Source organism: Helianthus annuus, chromosome 11 (genome assembly GCF_002127325.2).
Source record: "Helianthus annuus cultivar XRQ/B chromosome 11, HanXRQr2.0-SUNRISE, whole genome shotgun sequence".
NCBI classification, from domain to species: domain Eukaryota; kingdom Viridiplantae; phylum Streptophyta; class Magnoliopsida; order Asterales; family Asteraceae; genus Helianthus; species Helianthus annuus.
This window is the reverse complement of record NC_035443.2, coordinates 188,356,218-188,378,909: the sequence shown is the minus strand read 5'-3', so window position 1 is coordinate 188,378,909 and position 22,692 is coordinate 188,356,218. Positions and strand designations below refer to the sequence as shown.

At 34.8% G+C, this 22,692-nt stretch overlaps 1 protein-coding gene across 5 annotated transcripts in view; it reads right to left on the bottom strand.

Annotated features, from left to right (window-relative positions):
• LOC110889018 overlaps positions 1–20,587 on the bottom strand; it is a 92,884-nt gene extending 72,297 nt beyond the window's left edge. For 2 of the 5 annotated variants that reach the window (XM_035980397.1, XM_035980400.1), the window contains exons 1-4: positions 20,446–20,587; positions 19,194–20,154; positions 4,441–5,457; positions 2,400–2,471 (exon numbers count right to left, since the gene is read on the bottom strand). In XM_035980397.1, the coding sequence (XP_035836290.1) occupies positions 2,400–2,471; positions 4,441–5,457; positions 19,194–20,150 (2,046 nt within the window). In that variant the 5' untranslated portion in view covers positions 20,151–20,154; positions 20,446–20,587. The remainder of the gene's footprint in view (positions 1–2,399; positions 2,472–4,440; positions 5,458–19,193; positions 20,155–20,445) is intronic. The other 3 variants (XM_035980398.1, XM_035980399.1, XM_035980401.1) reach the window with 3 other exon arrangements.
• Between the last annotated feature and the right edge of the window lie 2,105 nt (positions 20,588–22,692).

Genomic DNA, 22,692 nt, shown 5'->3' with positions numbered 1-22,692 from the left:
ACGCAACGGGCTATGGTTGCGAACTGGGCTTTAACGGGTTAGTTTATATCAGGTTTGGACCATGTATAGGTCATTTGGGCCATGCCTAAGGCCATGTGGGCCAGGTAGGCCCATGGGGAGCCCACATAGGGTAGTGGGCTTGTCTAGGGTATATAAACTAGTTTTATTGTCATAACTAGGAAGAACACTTCACAGAGAGAAACCCTAGATTAGAGAAACAGAGAGAGGCGATTTGGGTGGCTTAGGATACTTGTACCAGACATTTTGCTATTTGATAGTAATAGAACTTGTGCAAGTATTGAAGGTGATTCGGTGTTCTTGTGTTCTTGTTTTTCATTTTTCTTGAATCTCACCAAGTTTGGATTCCGCCCATCCTTGGTGTGTATGTGATATCATTGTTTGATCCAAGTTTTGGACTTACAAATGTGTATATTTGATCCATTTATTTTAATGATTTATTTATTTTTGTTATATTTAAAAAAGACAAATCAGTTATCTACAAATTACACAATTATATAATTTCTATTATACAACCCTGTCTAATACATGTGTCTATAACGAAGTTGGATTATATACGTATCATATATATTTTAAATTTTATTTAGTTATATTATAATATATACATATATAGTGTGGGGTTCAGTGGAGAATACTAAAAAAGTGAGGAACTCAGTGTATTTAACATGTTAAATATATTTTGAAAATCAATTTAAAATACTAAATATTATTTTTTTTAAAATTTTTTTTAAAGCTTTTGCATATAAAGATGCGAAATAGTTATTTCAAATAAAAAATCATTTTTGTAATTTTTTTTACCTTTTTTAAGTTTTTTTTATTCTTTTAGTTTTTAAAAGACTTTTACATGTATTTATATGCAATAGCTTTGTAAGAAAAAGTTAAAAAAATTGATCTTTAACATGTTAAATTGAATTTTTAACATGTTAAATGCATGTTTCCTCGGTTCCCCACTTTTTAGGTGTTCCCCAATGAACATTCCCTTACACACACACATGTGTGTATCTATATGTCTTGTAACTTTCACTTTAACTGTTATTTACATATGTTTATATGTGTTGAGTTATAGTGCAAAGAGGTTGAAAAATAAGAAGTGTAAAAAGTCACTATAGAGTGACAAGTGTCTAAGAAGGAATCAAGTGGGAAGGGTAATCTGGTCAAAGAGAATACAAAGATTATGCACATTTTTGAAACGTCCGTAACTTTTTTATACGTCATTTATTTATTTTTTTTTTAAATTATACCATATAATCGAGTGTCTTTTTATCTTTAATATGAGTACCCTATTGTTATACTTTAAAAAAAAATTGAAAACCCAGTTGCGTATTACACAATGGACATAACGTGAAACACAATGAGAAAACCCAGTTGTGTATTACACAATTGACATAACATAAAACACAATGAGTATCAAACTGAAAACACAATAGAAAGTAGACCAATAACACAATCGATAACAACAAATAAAAGACACAATGGACAGCAGACTAAACACAATGGACATAACGTAAAATACAATGAACAACATATTAAAACACAATGAACAACAAAATAAAAACATAATGACAACGGATTAAAACATAATGGATAGCAATTTAAACACAACGACCAAAAGCTATAACACAATGTATAGAAAACTTAAATATAACATCATCTTAATTGTGTCATACATTCTCTTATAGAATCTGATTAAAATGCAATGGACATAACCCAAATTAACATTGTGTTATAAGTTTTGATAATAATACAATGTATTGAAACCATAGTAAAAAACGTAAGAACCAAAACCCAGTTGAAAGACATAGTGACCATAACCTTTAACACAATACAAAGAAAACTAGTAAAAGTGAAATTTTTTATTTTATTTTTATATAGTAATGGTCATACTCATTTTAAAGATAAAAAAACGTTGGTTGTTATTATGGTGAATTTTTTTTTAAAACAAATATCGTATGAAAAGTTTTGAACATTTTAAATTAATGGGGGAATTGTCATGTGTTTTGCATGTAGAGAGAGAAGGATTCCCTTTATGCCCTTTCATTATTTTCTTTTCTCTAAAACAATCACATCCCTCCAAATCTAAGATTATAGAATCCTTCTTACACTTTTTATTTATCTTGTCCCTTGTATTTGATCCTATAAGAAAATATTATTTGGCATCGTATTGTTTTATTGTTTTATGGTTTTATATTGATGTAAAACATGTGCCAAATATACTATATACTTTAAACCTTTTTTCACGTTTTCTCCGCGGTTGAGCGCGGGTTGCACCTTACTAGTTTTTACAATGACTCGTTATCTCTATTTTATCAAATTATAATTTAGTTTCATTTATAAAAACTTTACTAACAAAAAAGATGAAGTAAAAAAAGGGAAGGTCTTACACGAATTTGAAAAGTTGCTATCTGAAGTTCGTCGACAACTTGGTCCTTATTTGGCTCATGTACTTGCTCCTCCTTTAAGAAATAGTAATTGAGAAAAAAAAAATTAATGCTCAAAACTATAAATCTTTTATAAACTACAAATTGGTTGTGAAAGCTATTTGCTAAGAAAAACTATAAAACAATGAAATAATTAGATGTAAAGATGTCAACGAAATTGGTGTCTAAAGATGATACCTTAAAAACCATCAAATAAATTTAAGAATAAATTAACAGTTAAATTTGGTAACAAAATAATGAATGTCAAAGAAAGTGGGCGTTCCATTGTAACTTCTATACACGAAAATGATTGGCGATGAGAATTCATCTAGGATATGGATGTGAACCGAAGATTAGTTTTTTTTGTGTTTAACAATGCATATAATGTTATGGAACATGCAATATTTGGAATCCAAATAAAAAGGAGAGGAAGTGACAAAAACACATTATTATTTACCCGAAGGGGCTGCCAATCAGCAAGGGCATGACCTTCATCAAAGGAGGTCCCCATCTAAGTCCCATAAGCCCAGTGGTGGATCCAGGAATTTTTTGCTAAGGGTGCGGAATAATTTTAAAGATTTTTGGCCCTTAGCTATATAAAAAATCGGTTCATAGCGGGTCGGGTCATGTAAGACAAAAGAGCATTAAACAAAAATTTATATAATCATCAAAAGCATGTCCAACGTCATTACAAACGTATTTAAAATTGTGCCCTACAGGTTTTCATTTTTTGAAATCTATCCAAAACTTCATCTAGAGACTCTAAACACTCCATAAGTTCATTACATTATTACTCATTGTTACTATCACATATAAATCGCCCTATAAGTTCATAAAATAACACTAAACACTTAAAAAAATAAACAATCATGATCAACCATAGTCCATAATTTTCAATTTTATTTTCAAACATTCAGACCCTAGTATTAAATGTTGATTACTTGTAACTAATCATTTAAACAAACAAAACTATAAATAAAACAGCAAAATCATTTAACTAGAAGTCTAGAACAACCGAAAAAATATAAAATAAAACATAAGAAGATCAAACCTTTATACGTCTATATTTTCTCCTAATTATCACATAAAACAAAAAAAATCAATAAAGAAACCATACTAGTTCTATATCGGAATTCTGGCGTAATATGGGTCGGTCTCGCCGGAATTTTGGTTTTTCCAGCAAAAAAAGCCGTCCGGCAGTGAACAGTGGCGTCAAGTCGTTTGGAGTTTTTTGTGAGGCGGGAGTTGGAGTTGGAATGGATGGATGGGTTTTGGTTATTTTATTTAGTTCAAATTTCTTTTTGTTAGGTTTGGGCTTGGTTAATAAAAATAGATTGTAGATTGGGCTTTGATTATGTTAAGTAATTAAGTTAATAAGTGGTTACATAATAATTATATAAATGTTGTTATATACTTATATATAAAATAATAATTAGTGTTTGATTTTTTTATAATTTTATAATATTTTTTTTCTAAGTGAGGTGGTTGAAAATTTTCAAGGGGTGCGGGTGAAAATTTCAAGGGGTGCGGTCGATATTTCCGGCGAAAAATAACACAAAAATTTGTTTTTTTCAAGGGGTGCGCCCGCCCACCCTCGGCTTTGGGCGGGTACGCCCTTGCATAAGCCTCAACCAAGGGGCAGCCTCGCTAACCAATTCTTTAAATGGAAGCCCTCGAGATTGGGTTCTTATAAAGTAGAAATTTACTCAATTTACCAAAAATTATGGACATACAGTTTTAGTTGTGGATCAACTTTGATGTCTTTGTAAGAAGTCTAGTTTAAGTTTCAATAGCATTATCATAGGTTGGCTTTAATCTTTGAAAGGTTTTGTGTTTAAATGACAGGGTTCTTCTCTTTAGTTGTGTCTTATTTGGATATTTGCAGGACCTTTTCTATGTAATAATTTAGCCAAAAGAATTTGTATCATTGAATATGCATAATACTTATTTCTTATGCATTAAGATAATATATGCACCCTATGATTATACACAGACACAAACATACCTGACTTACTTGAAAGACCAATGCTTGCTCAAGTTCGTTGAGAACAACATTCATTGTTGGGCGTTGGTCTTGACTCTCCGCCACACACTGGTTTGCCACTTTTAAAAATGTGTACAAAGAATCCTTGTTTGCTCCTCTAATTGGACTATGAGTCCGTTTAAGGGTTTCTTCCTTTAGTATAGGATCTATTATATCCTCTGCTGTCCCATTGGAGAACTTTTGTCTTGCAACATGAACTAGCCCTTTCTCACTCTGCTTAAGGTAAATTTGGTCCCAAGATACTCTTCCGCATAGAATTTCAAACATAACTACTCCAAAGCTATACACATCCGACTCCCTTTTTAGCTTACCGGTCTTTTCATATTCTGGATCCACATGATACTTGGGCTTAAAATATGTTCTTTTATACAGAGTTTCGTCTTTTTGATTTGGAGGCAGGAATACGGCAAACTCAAAGTCTTTGATCTTTGCCCTGCAATTCTCATCCAACCCAAATCTAAAAGGATATATATTATTGTGTATCATCATTTTTTTATCATCCATCTCATAATGAAGGTAATTCAGTGCGTGCGCACCGTCAATGCAGATTTTCAAACGTTTTTTCCAAGTCAAATTATGCATTTTTTTTACATTACCTAAATAATCACTAAGGAATCCGTTAGAAAATTTCTCGGTGACAAGTATCCTCTCAAAACCTTCAACACAAAATCCTATTAGAGTGACTATGTTGTGATGCTTAACACTAGCAAGCACTTCAAGTTCTGTGAAAAATAATTCTTCTTCGTGGTCCTCAACTTTAGGAAGGAAGCGCTTTATAACAACTGCGCCGTGTCTCTTAAATAGTTTACTTTTACTTATCCCTTCTATGGAGGAAGGGTTTTCTTTATCAAAATGGTCGAGTTCTACTGTGTAAAAAGTATAGCAATTGCTAGAGCCAGTTTTATATGTGTCTGAAAAATTATGGGTGGCTAACTTTATATCATCAAGCTCAATCTTCAAGTGTTCCAAGTTATTTCCCTGCAAACATGTGACAAAGGGAAAAGAGAATTACAAATTATGGGATTATATATACCTATTAGATACATGAGAACGAATTGTGGTTAATAAAATTGATCTTGAAGGCTCTATGTAAATGAGAAGCGTAATGAGAGAACCCCAGTTTGGATCTTGAAGGCTATATGAAAACAAGAAATTTGAGGTCATGAATTGAGTGATTCCATGGATGGTGTTTCTTTAGTTTGGTATTTGGGATTGAGTTGAGAGGTTTTTTGATTGAGTATAAAATTCTAAAGGGAGGATGGTGAAATTCTTTTAGTTTCTCTAGTTACTTATGTTGGATATAATGTTCAATTGTCGTTTAAGATTCAACGTTACCGTCAAGGTACGACCCAAAGAGTTACACTTTGGGCAACGAACATATAACGGTGTTTTAATCGTTAACCACCGGATCACGAAAGAATAAGCGTAATAAAAGGAAACGGGTAATTATTTAGAATAATTACTGAGAGCCGGATTAATATTATAATTAATTTGTTAATTATAATTAATATCAGATAATTAAATTTGTCTATCCATATTGTTAGTTATTAGATAATTAATAATAATGAGAAGAGATATTGTTTAATTATGAGATAGTTATGAAGGAGTTGTGATTAGATTACAATTCTTAATCCTTGATTTAAATATATGTATATCTTTTAATAATAAAAGGGACTTTCCATAATTTTCTCCATATAACCCTCAATGATATATTATATATGGAACTTGAATTAGAGATGAGATGGCTTGTATGCTTACAAAAGGAATCTTATTAGTTAATATATATGACTCTTAAGTGAAGCATATATGGAGATATATACTTCGTACTATTGCTGTTCATAAAAAAAAGTTTTTGGGATTGGCTGCCGAAAAGAACAAGAAGAGGAGCAACAATTCAATTCATGAAGTTCTAATTTGTTTTCATACAAACAAATCATTTGTTTCTTTGATTACGCATAAGATAAGGTTTTGAACTTTATTTTTTTTTAGATTTAGGTTTCGTTTGAAATCGTTTCAAACGAACAAATCAAATTTCGTGGTCAACGGTCATCTAGCGAGATCGTTCGTTGAACCAATGTGTCTTTCTTGGATGTCACGATTCTTTATTTTATTTTAACCTATTTTGATTGTAACGAGATCACTGGTGGAATCGGTTTAGAACCGAACCTCGTGTACATGTTTTTCCGCTGCGTTCAGTTTGTTTGACAAATTGATAAAAATTATTTTCAAAAGGTTACACGAAAATTCCAACAGTGGTATCAGAGCCACCTTACAAATCAAAGTAGGCTAATTTTATTATAGTGTTTATAGATCTATAAAATAGTTATAGAATTGCATGCTTAAAATCGAGTAGATTTGGCATAGGAATCTGTCATGTATAATAGTTATAGGCAAGTTTTATTAAGGCCAAAAAATAACGCTTGTCAAAGTCCTCTTTGAAATAATTTTTGGCCTTAACCTATTTCGTTTAGCTTAATGATTGTACTATGCAAATCCGGGTATAGAAAATTTTTTTAACAAGCGTACTAAATTAGTTTTTGGAGCTACGGGCGTTAAATTAAAGAAAATATAGAATATTAAAATAATGATTTTAATATCATCAAACTTAAATTAAGAAGTGTAAATCGTAAAAAAAAAAAACTTTATTTTGAAAATAAAATTAAAAGGTTGTTCTAACTTTTCGTTTAAAGTATTTAAAGCAAATTAAATTTTTTTTTATTAAAGTTTTTTTTTTGGATTTGATCCAAGATTAAGTGGGAGCACAAAAGGGTTTGTGCTACACTTAATGAGCTCGGTTCATGTTCTTGGGCTCGAACGAACCGAACATATTCTGAACCCGGAATTGCATATTTATTTATTTTATTATGCGTTTTGCCATGAGATGTTTGTTACGTACATAAAATTAATAATTAATACACGATCATTAAAACGGCAATTTTAATAAAAGGTTTATTAAGTATTGGATAGGTAATTAAAATAAACAGTTTATTTTAAAATACAAAAATCAAAATTGGTTTTACAAAAATTAAAAGTTAATTTGAAAACCGTAATTAATAAAAGTTATTAATTAAAATAAATTTGCGACACGACCAACTTAGATTAAATAGGGTATTTAAAATTAATCGGTCGAGTGATTGAAAGGTGTTTCAAATCGTCACAAATTAAAACGTAAAATTGATTTTTACAAAGGAATTGTATAGCCTATGTTCATGCCATAGGCCGTACAAGTATTTTAAAACGACCCGAACTGGTAATTTTAAAATATAACCCAAATTAAAATCGATATTCTACGCCACCCTAAATTAAGAACACCCGAACTGATCTATCCGAACCCCTGGTGCTAGTGTTTACCCTGCATCCAGGCCTACGGTTTTGGTTAGGGGTAGTTCCGCGATTTCCATGCTTACATGGGCCGGGCTACGGTTCTTATTTGAGGACAAATATCACTTTTGCGACACGAGAGCGAATGTTAGTGTTTACCCTGCATTCGTCTTCTATGGTTGTGAAAGTGCGCGTAGTTGGGGTTAACGTACCAATGCTTGACAACACTCGTCATGCGACCCCAAACCGAGAATTGTGTAGTTGACACAATTGGTGATCGTCACCTACCCTTCAATCTATGCCAGTGAAGAGTGCTAAGTCCATTCACTGAGTTATGGGGAGATGGGATCTCATCCTAATTCCTAAAATTTTGTATATCTTGGGTCAAAATTGAATTAGGTTAATGCATGGAAATTACTAATAAATTTTTCTTCTAAATTCTACAGATGTCTACAAACAATTCTGATAACACCAAATTCTCGCTTAAGTCCATCCTTGAAAATGCTAAACTTGATAATTCTAACTTCATGGATTGGTACCGCAACCTGAAAATTGTTCTCAGGGCGGAGAAAAAGGCTTATGTCCTTGAAGGACCAATTCCCGAAGCACCTGCTGCTAATACGGGTGCAGCCCGTAGGACATGGGAAAAAGATGTTGATGTTTCCCAAGATGTGACATGTCTTATGCTTGCTATGATGATTCCAGAACTTCAGAAGAATATGGAAAACTTGGGGCATATGAGATGAGTGAGCAGCTGAAAAACATGTTTCAGCAGCAAGCTCGTCATGAGCGTTTTGAGGTGATGAGATCTCTCATTACATGTCGCATGCAGGAAGGTACTTCGGTCAGTTCTCATGTACTGAAAATGAAGTCTTTCGTTGATCAACTGGAGCGTCTGAACGCACCCCTTAGTAATGAGTTAGCCACGGATGTGATCCTTAACTCGCTACCCAATTCATATCATCAGTTCGTTTTGAACTATAACATGAATGGGTGGGAAAGAACGATCCCAGAGTTGCATCAGATGCTAAAAACTCCTGAGACAAACATCCCAACTAAGGGCAATCCAGTGCTGGCGATCAGGGAAGGAAGAATTACCAAGAAGAAGTCATCCAAGGGAAAAGGCAAGGCGAGTAAGCAAGACAAGGGCAAAGGCAAAAAGGTTGCCACTCCGAAGGCAAAGCCTCATAAAGATGCCAAGTGTTTTCACTGTGATGAGATCGGGCATTGGAAGAGGAATTGTCCCAAGTACCTGGCTGAGTTGAAGCTTAAGAAGCTGCAGATAGGAGAATCCTCAGGTATACATGATATTGATCTATTTTCCTTTTCGAGCAAATCTTGGGTGTTTGACACTGGATGTGGTTTTCACATTTGTAATGATTTGCAGGGACTAAAAAGGATTAGGAAGCTGAAGCAGGGTGACTTAGAGTTGCACGTTGGGAACGGGCAGAATGTTGCTGTGAAGGCAGTTGGAGAATTTATTCTTGAATTACCTTCTGGATTGTTTATTACTTTAGACAATGTTTTTTATGTTCCTAGTTTGACTAAGAATATTATTTCTGTTTCTGCTTTAAGAGAACAAGGTTTTAATTATGCTTTTGATATTGTTAATGGTAGCATTTCTGCATTTTTAAATGGTATGTTCTATTTTGAGGCTAAGCCTCACAATGGTGTCTATGAAATAGATACTTCTAACAACAGATCAAATAATATACTATGCTCTCTTTCCTCTAAACGTGTTAAAACTAGCTTTAATCAAACATATCGTTGGCATTGTCGTCTTGGCCATATTAACAGCAATCGCATGAGGAAGCTCCAAACCGCAGGGATTCTAGAATCCACGGGCCAGGAGACTTATGATTTCTGCGAATGTTGTCTAAGTGGCAAGATGACTAAGGCCCCTTTTACCGGAACTAGTGAAAGGGCCAAAGACCTGTTAGGACTCATACATACTGATGTATGTGGTCCATTCAGGACTATGTCAAGGAACGGGGAAAGATACTTCGTTACATTTACTGATGATTATAGTAGATACGGATATGTTTATCTTATGAAGTTTAAACATGAAACCTTTGAAAAGTTCAAAGAATTCCAAAATGAAGTACAAAATCAACTAGGGAAAACGATTAAGGCACTTCGATCTGATCGAGGTGGTGAATACATTAATCAAGAGTTTGATGAACATCTCAAGAAGTGTGGGATTATATCCCAACTAACTCCACCTGGAACACCACAACTTAATGGTGTGTCTGAGAGGAGAAATCGAATCTTATTAGATATGGTTCGATCAATGATGTGTCGTACAAACTTACCACATTCCTTTTGGAGTTATGCTCTTGAAACTGCTACACGTCTTGTGAATATTGCTCCTACTAAAAAGGTAGAAAAGACACCATATGAGATGTGGCATGGTAAACCACCTAAAGTCTCTTACCTTCGTATATGGGGATGTAACGCTTATGTTACCAGTGAGTCTTCGGACAAACTTGATCCTCGCGGTGAAAAAGTTGTTTTCATTGGATATGCATATCCGGTTGGTTATTATTTCTATAATCCTGCTGAAAATAGAGTTTTCACTAAGCGTCGAGGAACATTCCTAGAGGATGAGCTTATGGCGCGAGGAATTGGAGATAATCTTGTGGATCTTGAGGAAATTCGAGAACCACAAATTGATCAACCAATAGTCGAATCTGCCTCTCAACAAAATGTTGTTGGACCTGAACCTGATAGGATTCAGGAATCTGATGTAACACTAGGAATCCGCAGAAGTACGAGGGATCGTCATGAACCTAATTGGTATTCACCTGATAGGTACGTCTTGATAATTGATCAAGAAGAGCCCTCAACCTACAAAGCTGCGATTTCAGGTAATGAATCTGAAAAATGGCTCGAAGCCATGGGCGTCGAGATGCAATCCATGTATGACAACCAAGTCTGGGATTTGGTTGAACTTCCTCCCGAATGTCGGGCTGTAGGAAGTAAATGGGTTTTCAAGTTGAAAACATACATGGATGGAAATGTGCAAACCTATAAGGCTCGGTTGGTTGCTAAAGGTTTTACTCAGACTCAAGGAGTTGATTATGAGGAAACCTTCTCGCCAGTAGCCATATTTAAATCTATTAGGATTCTACTTGCCATAGCCGCGTATTATGACTACGAGATATGGCAAATGGATGTCAAAACCGCGTTCCTAAATGGACATCTTACGGAAGATGTCTATATGGAGAAGCCTGAAGGTTTTGTAGATCCTAAGAATCCTAAGAAAGTTTGCAAGTTGAATAAATCCATTTATGGATTGAAACAAGCATCTCGAACCTGGAATCTTCGTTTTGATCAGAAAATCAAACAATTTGGTTGTATCAAAAATGAAGATGAGCCGTGTGTTTACAAGAAGGCAAGTGGGAGTTCTATTACTTTTCTAATCCTGTATGTAGATGACATACTTCTCATTGGAAACAATATTCCGATGCTGCAGGACGTTAAATCCTGGCTTGGTAAATGTTTCTCAATGAAGGATCTTGGAGAAGCTGCTTATATTCTAGGAATAAAGATTTATAGAGATAGATCTAAGCGGCTACTTGGACTTAGTCAAAGTACATATATTGATAAGGTCATTCGACGTTTTTCAATGCAAGATTCCAAGAAGGGTCTCTTGCCAATGGCAAGTGGAACCGTACTAAATAGTCATCAATGTCCCAAATTGGACAAAGATAAAGAGGATATGAAAAAGGTTCCATATGCCTCTGCTATCGGTTCCATCATGTATGCCATGTTATGTACTAGACCGGACGTATCGTTTGCTCTGAGCTTGACTAGCAGATATCAACAGAATCCTGGTAAAAGTCACTGGATTGCTGTGAAAAATATCCTTAAGTACTTAAAAAGAACTAAGGATATGTTTCTGATATTTGGCGGTTTGGAAGAAGAGATGAGAGTAAAGTGTTACACTGACGCAAGCTTCCAAACGGATCGTGATGATTCACGATCTCAGACAGGCTATGTTTTTACTTTAAATGGTGGTGCTGTAACTTGGAAGAGTTCTAAGCAAAGCGTGGTGGCCCAGTCGACCACTGAATCAGAATATATAGCGGCTTCAGAAGCTGCTAAGGAGGTTGTTTGGATGAAAAAGTTCATTGCTGATCTCGGAGTTATACCAAGCATACAGAAGCCTATCGAGATATTTTGCGACAATACAGGTGCAATTGCTCAGGCAAAGGAACCAAGGTCGCATCACAGCACGAAGCATATTCTCAGAAAATTCCACTACATACGGGAAGTTTTGGAAAGAGGAGACATCGTAGTAGAGAAAATTGATACTGATCAGAATCTAGCGGACCCGTTTACTAAGCCTATACCTCAAGTGAGACACGAGAAGCATGCTGATTGTATAGGTCTTAGATATGCTAGACAGTGGGTCTGATTTTGTAATTTAGTAATTTGGTGCATTTTGAACTGTAAACAGTATTTTATGTTTATTTGAATTTAATGGTTGAATGTCTTTTAAACTATTATATCTGTGTTCAAATATTAGTACGTTAAGTATCTATGAATATTGTATTCTAAAATGTCCGTAGTCTATCAGATTCGTGAGAACCAATCTGGTAAAAGACTATTGTGAATTAGATGGTTAATCCATATCATGGATACTCAAATTGTTGAGAACCATATTCACTGATATGATTAGTTGAATCATATTGGGCGTAACTCGTTTCAAAATGATCTTCATGGATCTTAGTCATAAGACGTTTTGAATAGGTACGATCATTGTATCCTTAGACCTGCGGTACATACTAGAACTAACTTAAATGAATGGTTGCTCTTTGATTCTATCTAACGCTGTACGTAACTGGCAGTAATAAGGATAGTTTTGGGAATGATCTGAAGTTTAGTGGGAGTTGTTTGTAGCCAAAGGGATCTGCGCTTCTATACTTAGAAGAGGAACACTCTGGCGCCTTTCGTTGATTTGAACTGGTGTTAAACGCGTGGCCACGCTCGAACTAGTAATAGTTTGATAAACCACTTACAAATCAGGAACGAAATTAGAAATGGTTGAATAATATATGAGAATGAATTCGATCCATGTCTCATGTTCAACAAGTGTTCAATACAGAGGGATAAATGAGTCGATAACCAGGGCTATAGTATTTGCATAACCAAAGGTTTGATTAGTGCAAAGAATTAGTTGACATAAATATGTCATACCTTGCTGGGGGCAATATGATGCAGCTAGGCACCCACTATTGTCTACATTGAAACTTAATCGGCCAATCGACCAAGTGGGAGATTGTTGGATATAATGTTCAATTGTCGTTTAAGATTCAACGTTACCGTCAAGGTACGACCCAAAGAGTTACACTTTGGGCAACGAACATATAACGGTGTTTTAATCGTTAACCACCGGATCACGAAAGAATAAGCGTAATAAAAGGAAACGGGTAATTATTTAGAATAATTACTGAGAGCCGGATTAATATTATAATTAATTTGTTAATTATAATTAATATCAGATAATTAAATTTGTCTATCCATATTGTTAGTTATTAGATAATTAATAATAATGAGAAGAGATATTGTTTAATTATGAGATAGTTATGAAGGAGTTGTGATTAGATTACAATTCTTAATCCTTGATTTAAATATATGTATATCTTTTAATAATAAAAGGGACTTTCCATAATTTTCTCCATATAACCCTCAATGATATATTATATATGGAACTTGAATTAGAGATGAGATGGCTTGTATGCTTACAAAAGGAATCTTATTAGTTAATATATATGACTCCTAAGTGAAGCATATATGGAGATATATACTTCGTACTATTGCTGTTCATAAAAAAAGGTTTTTGGGATTGGCTGCCGAAAAGAACAAGAAGAGGAGCAACAATTCAATTCATGAAGTTCTAATTTGTTTTCATACAAACAAATCATTTGTTTCTTTGATTACGCATAAGGTAAGGTTTTGAACTTTATTTTTTTTTTAGATTTAGGTTTCGTTTGAAATCGTTTCAAACGAACAAATCAAATTTCGTGGTCAACGGTCATCTAGCGAGATCGTTCGTTGAACCAAGGTGTCTTTCTTGGATGTCACGATTCTTTATTTTATTTTAACCTATTTTGATTGTATCGAGATCACTGGTGGAATCGGTTTAGAACCGAACCTCGTGTACATGTTTTTCCGCTGCGTTCAGTTTGTTTGACAAATTGATAAAAATTATTTTCAAAAGGTTACACGAAAATTCCAACAACTTAACCTTTTTTTATTTTATGAATGGGTGCAACTTACGGATTTTTTTCATCGTGTCTACATTTAACATCCCCCTCTAAAGTCTATCTACTGAAAGGGTAGTTGTCAAAGTTAATAGAAGAAAAGTACAATTTTCTTATTTTCGTTAAAAATAATTTTGTGAGTGGTGGCGGTGGTAAGATGGCTGTGATATATGTGATATATACGGGTAACAAAGACATCTTGATAATTATTCCATATTCCATATATAAGTTTGCAAGGTTTTTTTTTTTTTTTTTTTTTTTTTTTTTTTTTTGCATAATCACTTTTACATTATGCTTTGAGAGTTTTTCAAAAAAAAAAGTTGATTTTTTTACTTTTAACCAAAAGGTTTTTACCTTTTTCAATTTTAACCCTACATAATTTGTTTTTGAGTAAACTTCCGTTTTGCTCCCTGTGGTTTGGTCGAGTTAACGGTTTTGCCCCAAACCTTTAAAAATAGTCATTTTACTCCCTGATCTATAAAGCTCATCTCTATTTCACTCCCCGCCCCTAACGCCATCTAATTCTTCTGTTATATCCTAGTCACATGCCCCTCACATGAGGGGCATTTTAGTCTTTTCCTATCCTCTCTAAAAAGATATTTTATTTTATTATTACAATAAGTTAACATACATACAAACACATTCTTCTCTCTCTGTTCTCTCTCCATTAATCAGACCAGTGAGATCACCACAAACCTCACTACCACCGGCAGCAAGCACCGCCACCGCCAACAAACATCACCACCACCGTCGCAAGCTTGAAGATTTGAACCATGTCTTTCTCTAAACCCCCATAACCACCATAAGAGTTCTGAATATCTCTCTCTCTAAACCCCCACTAACACCATTGCAGATCTGAACCGCCAGCATCCCCACATCACAACGTTCCCTCTCTCTCTCTCTATCTAAACTGTCGGCTCCGGCGAAGAGGCCATCTCCACATAGTTGACTTGCAGATCTGAACCGCCATCTCCACAGTGTTGAGTTGCGGCTCCGGCAAAGAGGCGGCGGATTTTGGTTGATGTTGGGTAAGATTTTGTGTAAGACTTTCTTGATAAGATACCATTCTTGATAAGACTTTCTTGACGGCTGTATATTTTCGAGATGATGGTGAGTTGATTTTTTTAGAGCCCAAATAATTGATATTGTTGCCAATAATCAATCGTGAATGATAAGTTGGAGCCCAAAACAATTTAGTCTGTTGCCCCCACTTAGATAATGCTGAGTAAAAGAAAGGTGGAGTGAAAATAGGAGGAAAAAAATGAGGTGATCAGTTAATTTTTTTTTTTTTGAACGATGACTTTCTTTTTGAGTGACCCAATAGGGCTTCAATTTTGGAGATGGTGGTGGTCGGCATGTGGTGCCCAGTGATGGTTGGTGACGGTGTTGGGTGGTTTGAAGATAGAGAGGGTGAGATTTGAGGAGTTTCTGATATTGATATGAACATAAAAAAATAAAATACTAAAAAAATCTGGTATATACATATTTAAGTATAATAGAAAATAATTAATTTATTATATATTATAATAAAATATTTTTTTAGAGAGAATGGGAAAGACTAAAATGCCCCTCATGTGAGGGGCATGTGACCAGGATTTAACAGAGGAATTGGATGACGTTAAGAGCAGGGAGTGAAATAGAGATGAGCTTCATAGATCAGGGAGTAAAATGGCTATTTGTAAAGGTTTGGGGCAAAAGCGTTAAAGTGACCAAACCACAGGGAGCAAAACAGAAGTTTACTCTTTGTTTTTTTTAATTTTAACCTGTTTTTTTGTGTATAACCACTTGTACATTGTGCTTTAAGAGTTTTTCAAAAAAAGTTGATTTTTTTACTTTTAACCAAAAGGTTTTTACCTTTTTCAATTTTAACACTGCATAATTTGTTTTTTTAACTTTAACCCAAAACTTTTCATTATTTGCAATTTAACTTCGCAACTTTTGTCACTTATACTTTTCATCTTTCGCAAATTTTCGTTTTATGTATAGTTCTAAATTTTTCGAGTTAATACGACGCAACGTGCATGTGCGGTTCAACGTTTTTCCCTCTATTTTTCCATGTTTGACAGGTTCTTCGCAACATGCATATCCTAGGTCGAGTCAGTGTTGGTGGTCGATGACGTTTGTGTGACATTAGTACTATTTGACACACCGTTTTACGCCCCGCCGCAACGCGGGGTGTGCTTTGGGGGGTTTCAAAGAAAAAATGGTTATGCATATGGTTGTCGTAACGTTGGCTTTGGGGGTTTTCCAAAAAAAAAAATTGATTTTTTTTACTTTTCACCCAAAATTATTTCATAAATTACTTTTAACCCAAAACTATTTGTTTTTTTTTAGTTACTTTTAACCCAAAACTTATTATCTTTTGCAATATATCCTCATAACTTTTTTTACTTTCAACTTTGATCCTTTATAGTTTTCATTTTCTGCAAATTTTTCGCTTTATGCTTGGTTCTAAATTTTGTGACTTAACACATCGCAACGTGCGTCTTTGTTTTAACATTTTTACGTTTCGTTCTAAATTTTGCAAGTTAACACGACGCAACGTGCGTGTGTGGGTGAACGTTTTTACATCGTCTATTTTTCCTTGTTTGACAGGTTTAACATAACGTACGGGTCCTAGATAGACTTAGTTATAACTAAAGAATCTCCGCTGCATTGCGGCGGATCACAATCCTAGTTATCACAAAGAAGCAATACAAGGATTTGAAAATATCAAACATTTAATAAACAACTGATATATAGTGATTTTGAGATAATTTTAATTAAAGTTTTCACTTAGTGTAACTAACAACAATGAAATTTATATTTGAGATAATTTTAATTAAAGTTTTCATTTAGTATAACCAACAACAATGAAATTTAAAGTATATTAACAATATTATTTTGAACGTCCCACATAGGCTGACCCCACCTGGCGCCCCTATAGGGAAAGGCCGCCCAGGATCACAGATCACAGATAATTTTATATATACAATAAAAACAACTTTTATTTAATAAACAACTGCTATATAGCAATTCTTTTAATTAATGAGTAAATTACAACTTTTGTCCTTTATGTTTACATCAAATTTCAGGCGCTGTCTTTTTGGGCAAAAGTTGACAGACGATGTCCTTTACCTTTCAAAATCTTGCACGTTTTCTCCTTTAGGCCAAACCTAGTTAGAATTTTTGGTTAAATCTGGTCATGTGTCTTGCACATGAGGGCATTGTTGTCATTTCATCTCTTCAGGGACTATTATGTAAAAAACTTATGTTTAGAGACTAGTTTATAAATTAAAACACTTAATTATTTGTTTATATATGTTTTATAAAAGTTAATTATAGCCTTTCACATCCATTATTATCCCCATCAATCTTCTTGATTGAAGATTCTTTTTCCCCTCTTCTCCAATTTTTCAATCATTTCAACAATTTCAACAATCAAGATTTGGTTTTTACAATTTCTTTGAATTGAAACCATATATTGAAATCAAATTCGGATCATCATAGATGTCAACGGTTGGATCTTCAACATCATCATACTGGTGCTACAGATGCAACCGCTCCGTTATCATCCAAACCCACCTCCAAGATTCATCTTTATCGTGCCCAGATTGCATCGGAGGCTTCACAGAACAGATCGCCAGCCCGACCCGCTTACCCGGAGGTCCACCCGGGACGGATCTTTACCAATCCTGGTTTCTAGCAGCCGCCATGTACATGGGGTCGCAAAGCCCGGGTACATGGTCTTCAGATTAGTGGGTAGGGTATTGGCGGTGGTGGTAGGTGGTGATTGTATGGTTGATGGTGGTTGGTTGTCTTCAGATTAGTTGGTAGGGTGCTGGTAGGTGATAGAAGAGGTTGAGGGAGAAAGGGATAAGAGTAAAAAAAAAGGTTTTAATGATTAATTATAAATAGAGTTTTTTACAAACTAGTCCCTAAACTTTAGTTTTTTACACAATAGTCTCTGAAGAGATGAAATGGCAACAATGCCCTCATGTGCAAGGTACATGACCAGATTTAACCAAATATTCTAACTATTCTAACTGGGTTTGGCCTAAAGGACAAAAAGTGCAAGATTTTGAAAGGTAAAGGACGACGCCTGTCAACTTTTGGCCAAAAGGACAGCGCCTGAACTTTGATGTAAACATAAAGAACAAAACTTGTAATTTAATCTTTAATTAATTTTATTTTAGTTGTAACTTACAATGGATTTTAAAGTATGGATTAGGATCAAATAAAAAGGATTCTAAAAATAAGAAGTGTACAAAGGCTATTAAAAATAAACCCACTATAAAAATAACCTAAACACCCATTACTACCAAAAAACCTACCCCCCCCCCCCAAATCACCCACCCAATTTTTTTTTGAGTGAATTGCAAGTTTTGTCCTTTATCTTTAGGCCATTTTGCATGTTTTGTCCTTTATGTTTAAATTTGACGAGTTTTGTCCTTTATGTTTAAAAATCAAGCACGTTTTACCCTTTGGGCCTTAAAAATCAAGCACGTTTTGTCGTTTATGTATAAAAATCAAGCACGTTTTGTCCTTTATGTTTAAAAAATCAAGCACGTTTTGTCCTTAAAAATCAAGCACTTTTGCCCCAAAGGGTAAAACGTGCTTGATTTTCAAACATAAAGGACAAAACTCGTCAAATTTAAACATAAAGGACAAAACTTGCAAAATGGCCTAAAGATAAAGGACAAAACTTGCAATTCACTTTTTTTTTTTTTTTTTTGCGGGGGGGGGGGGGGGGGGGGGTAGGTTTTTTTAGGTTTTTTGGGGGTGGGGTGGAGTGGGGTGGGTTAGGTTTTGGGTGGTGGCGAGTGTTTAGGTTTTTGGGTGGTGGTGGATGTTTAGGTTTTTTGTGGTGGTGTAGTAGGTTTAGCCATTTAGGTTTTAGGTTCTTGGACACTTTTCACTCTATAAAAACTTCTTACACTTCTTACAATTATGAGACTTTGTAGAATAACTTAACCTTTTAAAGTATAATTAACACTATTACATTGTTAAAAATTAACAAATATTATACGGCAATATCAGTTTTTTTCCTCTTAAAGTGATAATCTTTGAAGTAAACAAATTAACAACAAAGGAAAATTAACTTAAAGGCGTAAAGAAAAACGAAAAAGCTAAAAAGGATCTTACAAAATTTTCAGGTCGTGGTTGAAACTTCAATGCTTTCTCCAATGCTTTCTCAAGTCCGCTAACAATATTGAGCATATGTGGGCGATGTGCTCGCTCTTCCTTAAGGCAAGAATATGCCGTTTCTGAGTATATTCTGAGTGATCTTACAGATATTTGGTATCTAGACATTTGATTCTTCAAATCGGGATGGATCATATCGGGCAACGTTTCGTTTTCATAATGTTGCATGACCAATGGAGCTAGTAACCTATTAGCATCGCTCCTAATATATGCTCTCCTCCCACACAATATCTCGAATAAAACAACACCGAATGCGTAGATATCCGACTTGCAGGTCACACCTTTGGTCTTTCCAATTTCAGGGTCCATATACCCTATTGTGCCAATAGGTTCAGAAAGAACGACCTGGTCCATTCGATTAAGTGATTGTTTGATGGAAACTTTAAAACCAGATAACTTGGGTTCCCAGTTCTCGTCTAATAAAATTGTTGTGTTGTTGATGTTAAGATGTATAACACCATAGCCACGTCCCTCGTCATAATGGAGGTAACTCAACGCACGAGCCACGCCTACACATATCTTCAATCTCTGTGTCCATGTGAGGTTCGAGCTGTTTAGATGCTCTTTGAGACTTCCATTTTTGGCCTCATACATGGTTACGACGATTTTCTCATCTTTCTCATCACAATATCCAACAATAGAGACTATATTTGGATGCTTGAGATCAGAAAGCATTGAAACTTCTGTCCAGAACTCGACGACTCCTCCACCGTGCTTACGATCTAACCTCAGCGCAGATATCTTGATCAACTCCCCGGACCGCTGGAGTTGTCCTTTGTATACATGTCCCAATCCACCGCGTCCGATGATGTTATCATGATGAAAGTTGTTGGTGGCCTTTACTACGTCTTCAAGTGGGATCTGTAAGTGAGCAAACTTGGCGATTGTTGTTGTCATGTTTCTGTTTATAAATTAAAAAAAAAAAAGAGTGAAAAATCAGTGAGTGGGTTACTACAACTTATACAAATGAATGAGAGAATGTAACTTATACATATGAGCAACCAGACTATATATGAAATCTTTTGAAACAATTTGTTTTAAGAAAATAAAAAACACTATTAAAGTTGAAGTCATTCTCTTTATGATTTCAAAAGTATATATTGTAACAGGGTTAGTAATCCCTGGTTCTGGTCTCGTTGATTTACCAAAACCACCTCAAGACATTTTGTTGAAATGGATTGAAAGGTCGAACCTGGTGATGAGTAGAAACGGATATGAAGAGTAGCAGCGAGCGAGCGGTGGTGAAAGAGATGTAGATAATATATAGTAGCAGCAGCAAAGCAAAGCAAGCAACAGCCGGATGTATAAGTAAGTGATCTAATGGGAGTCGGATGGGTGTGAGAGGAAATTGGAGGGGAAAGGATGATGGGAAAAGGCAAAGATGCTCTATGAAAAAGCAGTGGAAATAATGGTAAATAAATATGACAATACGAAAGGGTCGTGCACCTTCCTGCAATTTTCTGAATTTAATTTTAATACGATTTTATATTTTATGTTCTCTATTTTCTTATAATTCTGATTTTTAATGATTTATTATAATTACGGTATGTTTATTTTTTAAAAGGACTTTTAAAAAAGGTCGACCTGTTACCAGGGACGGACCTCACTTAAATAATTTATTTATATGAATAGGCGCGTTTAAATCTGGATTGCCGGTCATAAAATTTTGGTTTTGCACCCCTTGAGTTGAAGCAAGGAAAGAAAAGTGAAATAAGATCCACCAAATACATGAACCAGTTGCAATTTGAAGTTGTATTTTAGTGGAGGTTGAAGATGTTAAAAATTGAAAAGAAGAATACCGAGAAGAAAGATGGAGAAACTAGAAAATGAGAAAAAGTGCTATGGTATGTGTACTAAAATGGAGTATGATGCATCGGAAATCTCAGGCCATCTGTAGCGGGCCGTTGTATAACGCCAAAATGATATATAGCGCCCCCATAGTGCCGTCAACACCACTACAGCGGCGCTATGGGGTGGTTCTTTTCAACTCCCGTGATATTGATAGCGGCGTGAGAGTTTTGCGATTTCAAATTTTTGACCGTTGCCCTTTATCCCCCACTCACACACATATATATACATACATATGTATGTATAATTGAAGGGGTTATATAACCCCTTACTACTACACCCTCTTGTGATATAAAGCCCCATTCTTACACTTTTCGCCACTTGTCGCATAACGCGTTATGTGGCGGGAGTTCGATAGGAGTCGGTATGGTATCTATACTTGCAATAGCAATAAAACTAAAGTCGTAATACGCCCAAAAGGATATCATCATGGATTTCTATGGATTGGAAATCAAAAATCACAAAACGAATACTGGTTCGATAAGACCGTAGTGGTATCAATTTTGTTCTCTGGGAATGGGTTAGGTTTATCACGATACCGGTACGCTACTGACTCTTAGATACCAAAAAATATTTATTTTGTATTCAACTATGATTTCAAATTTATGCCGGAAAAACATGGCCGCATATTAAGTCTATTCGTGTTCACGAAACGTAAAAATAAAATTAAATTTAACTGCGTATTTAGATTTTTTTTTAAAGTTAACAAATGCAAGCTATTAGAAAATACAAATTAAATAATAAATGAAATATTATTAAAAAATATTGTATGTACAAACTACAATAATATCAAAAGTTTAAATACTATTCATGGTACTTTAATTTTATTAATAAAAAGGTTTTTCCTCACGCTATGTAGCAGGAGTTTGATCATTTTTCCCGTATAGCATAACATGACTTTGGTGGTTATCGGTTCGACTCCTAGAAAACCATAAAAGCAAATATCGATACAAGGTTTTTCCCCACGTTACACGACAGGAGTATGATCGGTTTTTCCTCATGTTAGGACGCATGGCTTTGGTCGTTATCGGCTAAATTGGAAAACCATGAAAGGTTTTTCCCACCGATTAAAAAAATAAAATAAGTTTTCCCACCATGCAACACTGCAGGAGTTTGATAATTTATCCTTGTGGTACGCGGCGTAACTTTGGTTGTTAGAGGCTCTACTCATCAAAAACCATAAAAGCGAAAATCTCCAATATACCAATGAAAAAACTATTTATAAGATCTTTCTTTAAAACCATAAAGACAAAAAAAATCACTATTCACAAGACCTTTTATCATTTGTTATTATACTAGTTTATGCAACGCCCGCGTTGCGTGGCGTTAAACACAATATTTTTCAGTTTAATAACATGCATGCATATTTTCGGTTACTTGTACATACTACTCACAACACGATCTCAATAATAATTAGACATAAATAAAAACAAGCGTGTCAAAGAATTTTTGTTGTAATAAAGTTTAGGAATTATAAAGCAACTTTATTAAAGCTCAAGAGTAGTAGCGGTTGTCCACCAATAGTTAGCGGTCACTAATCCCCCAGGTTGATTGATTCGTTACAGTAGAAAAGGGAAAAAGGCTGAAAGAT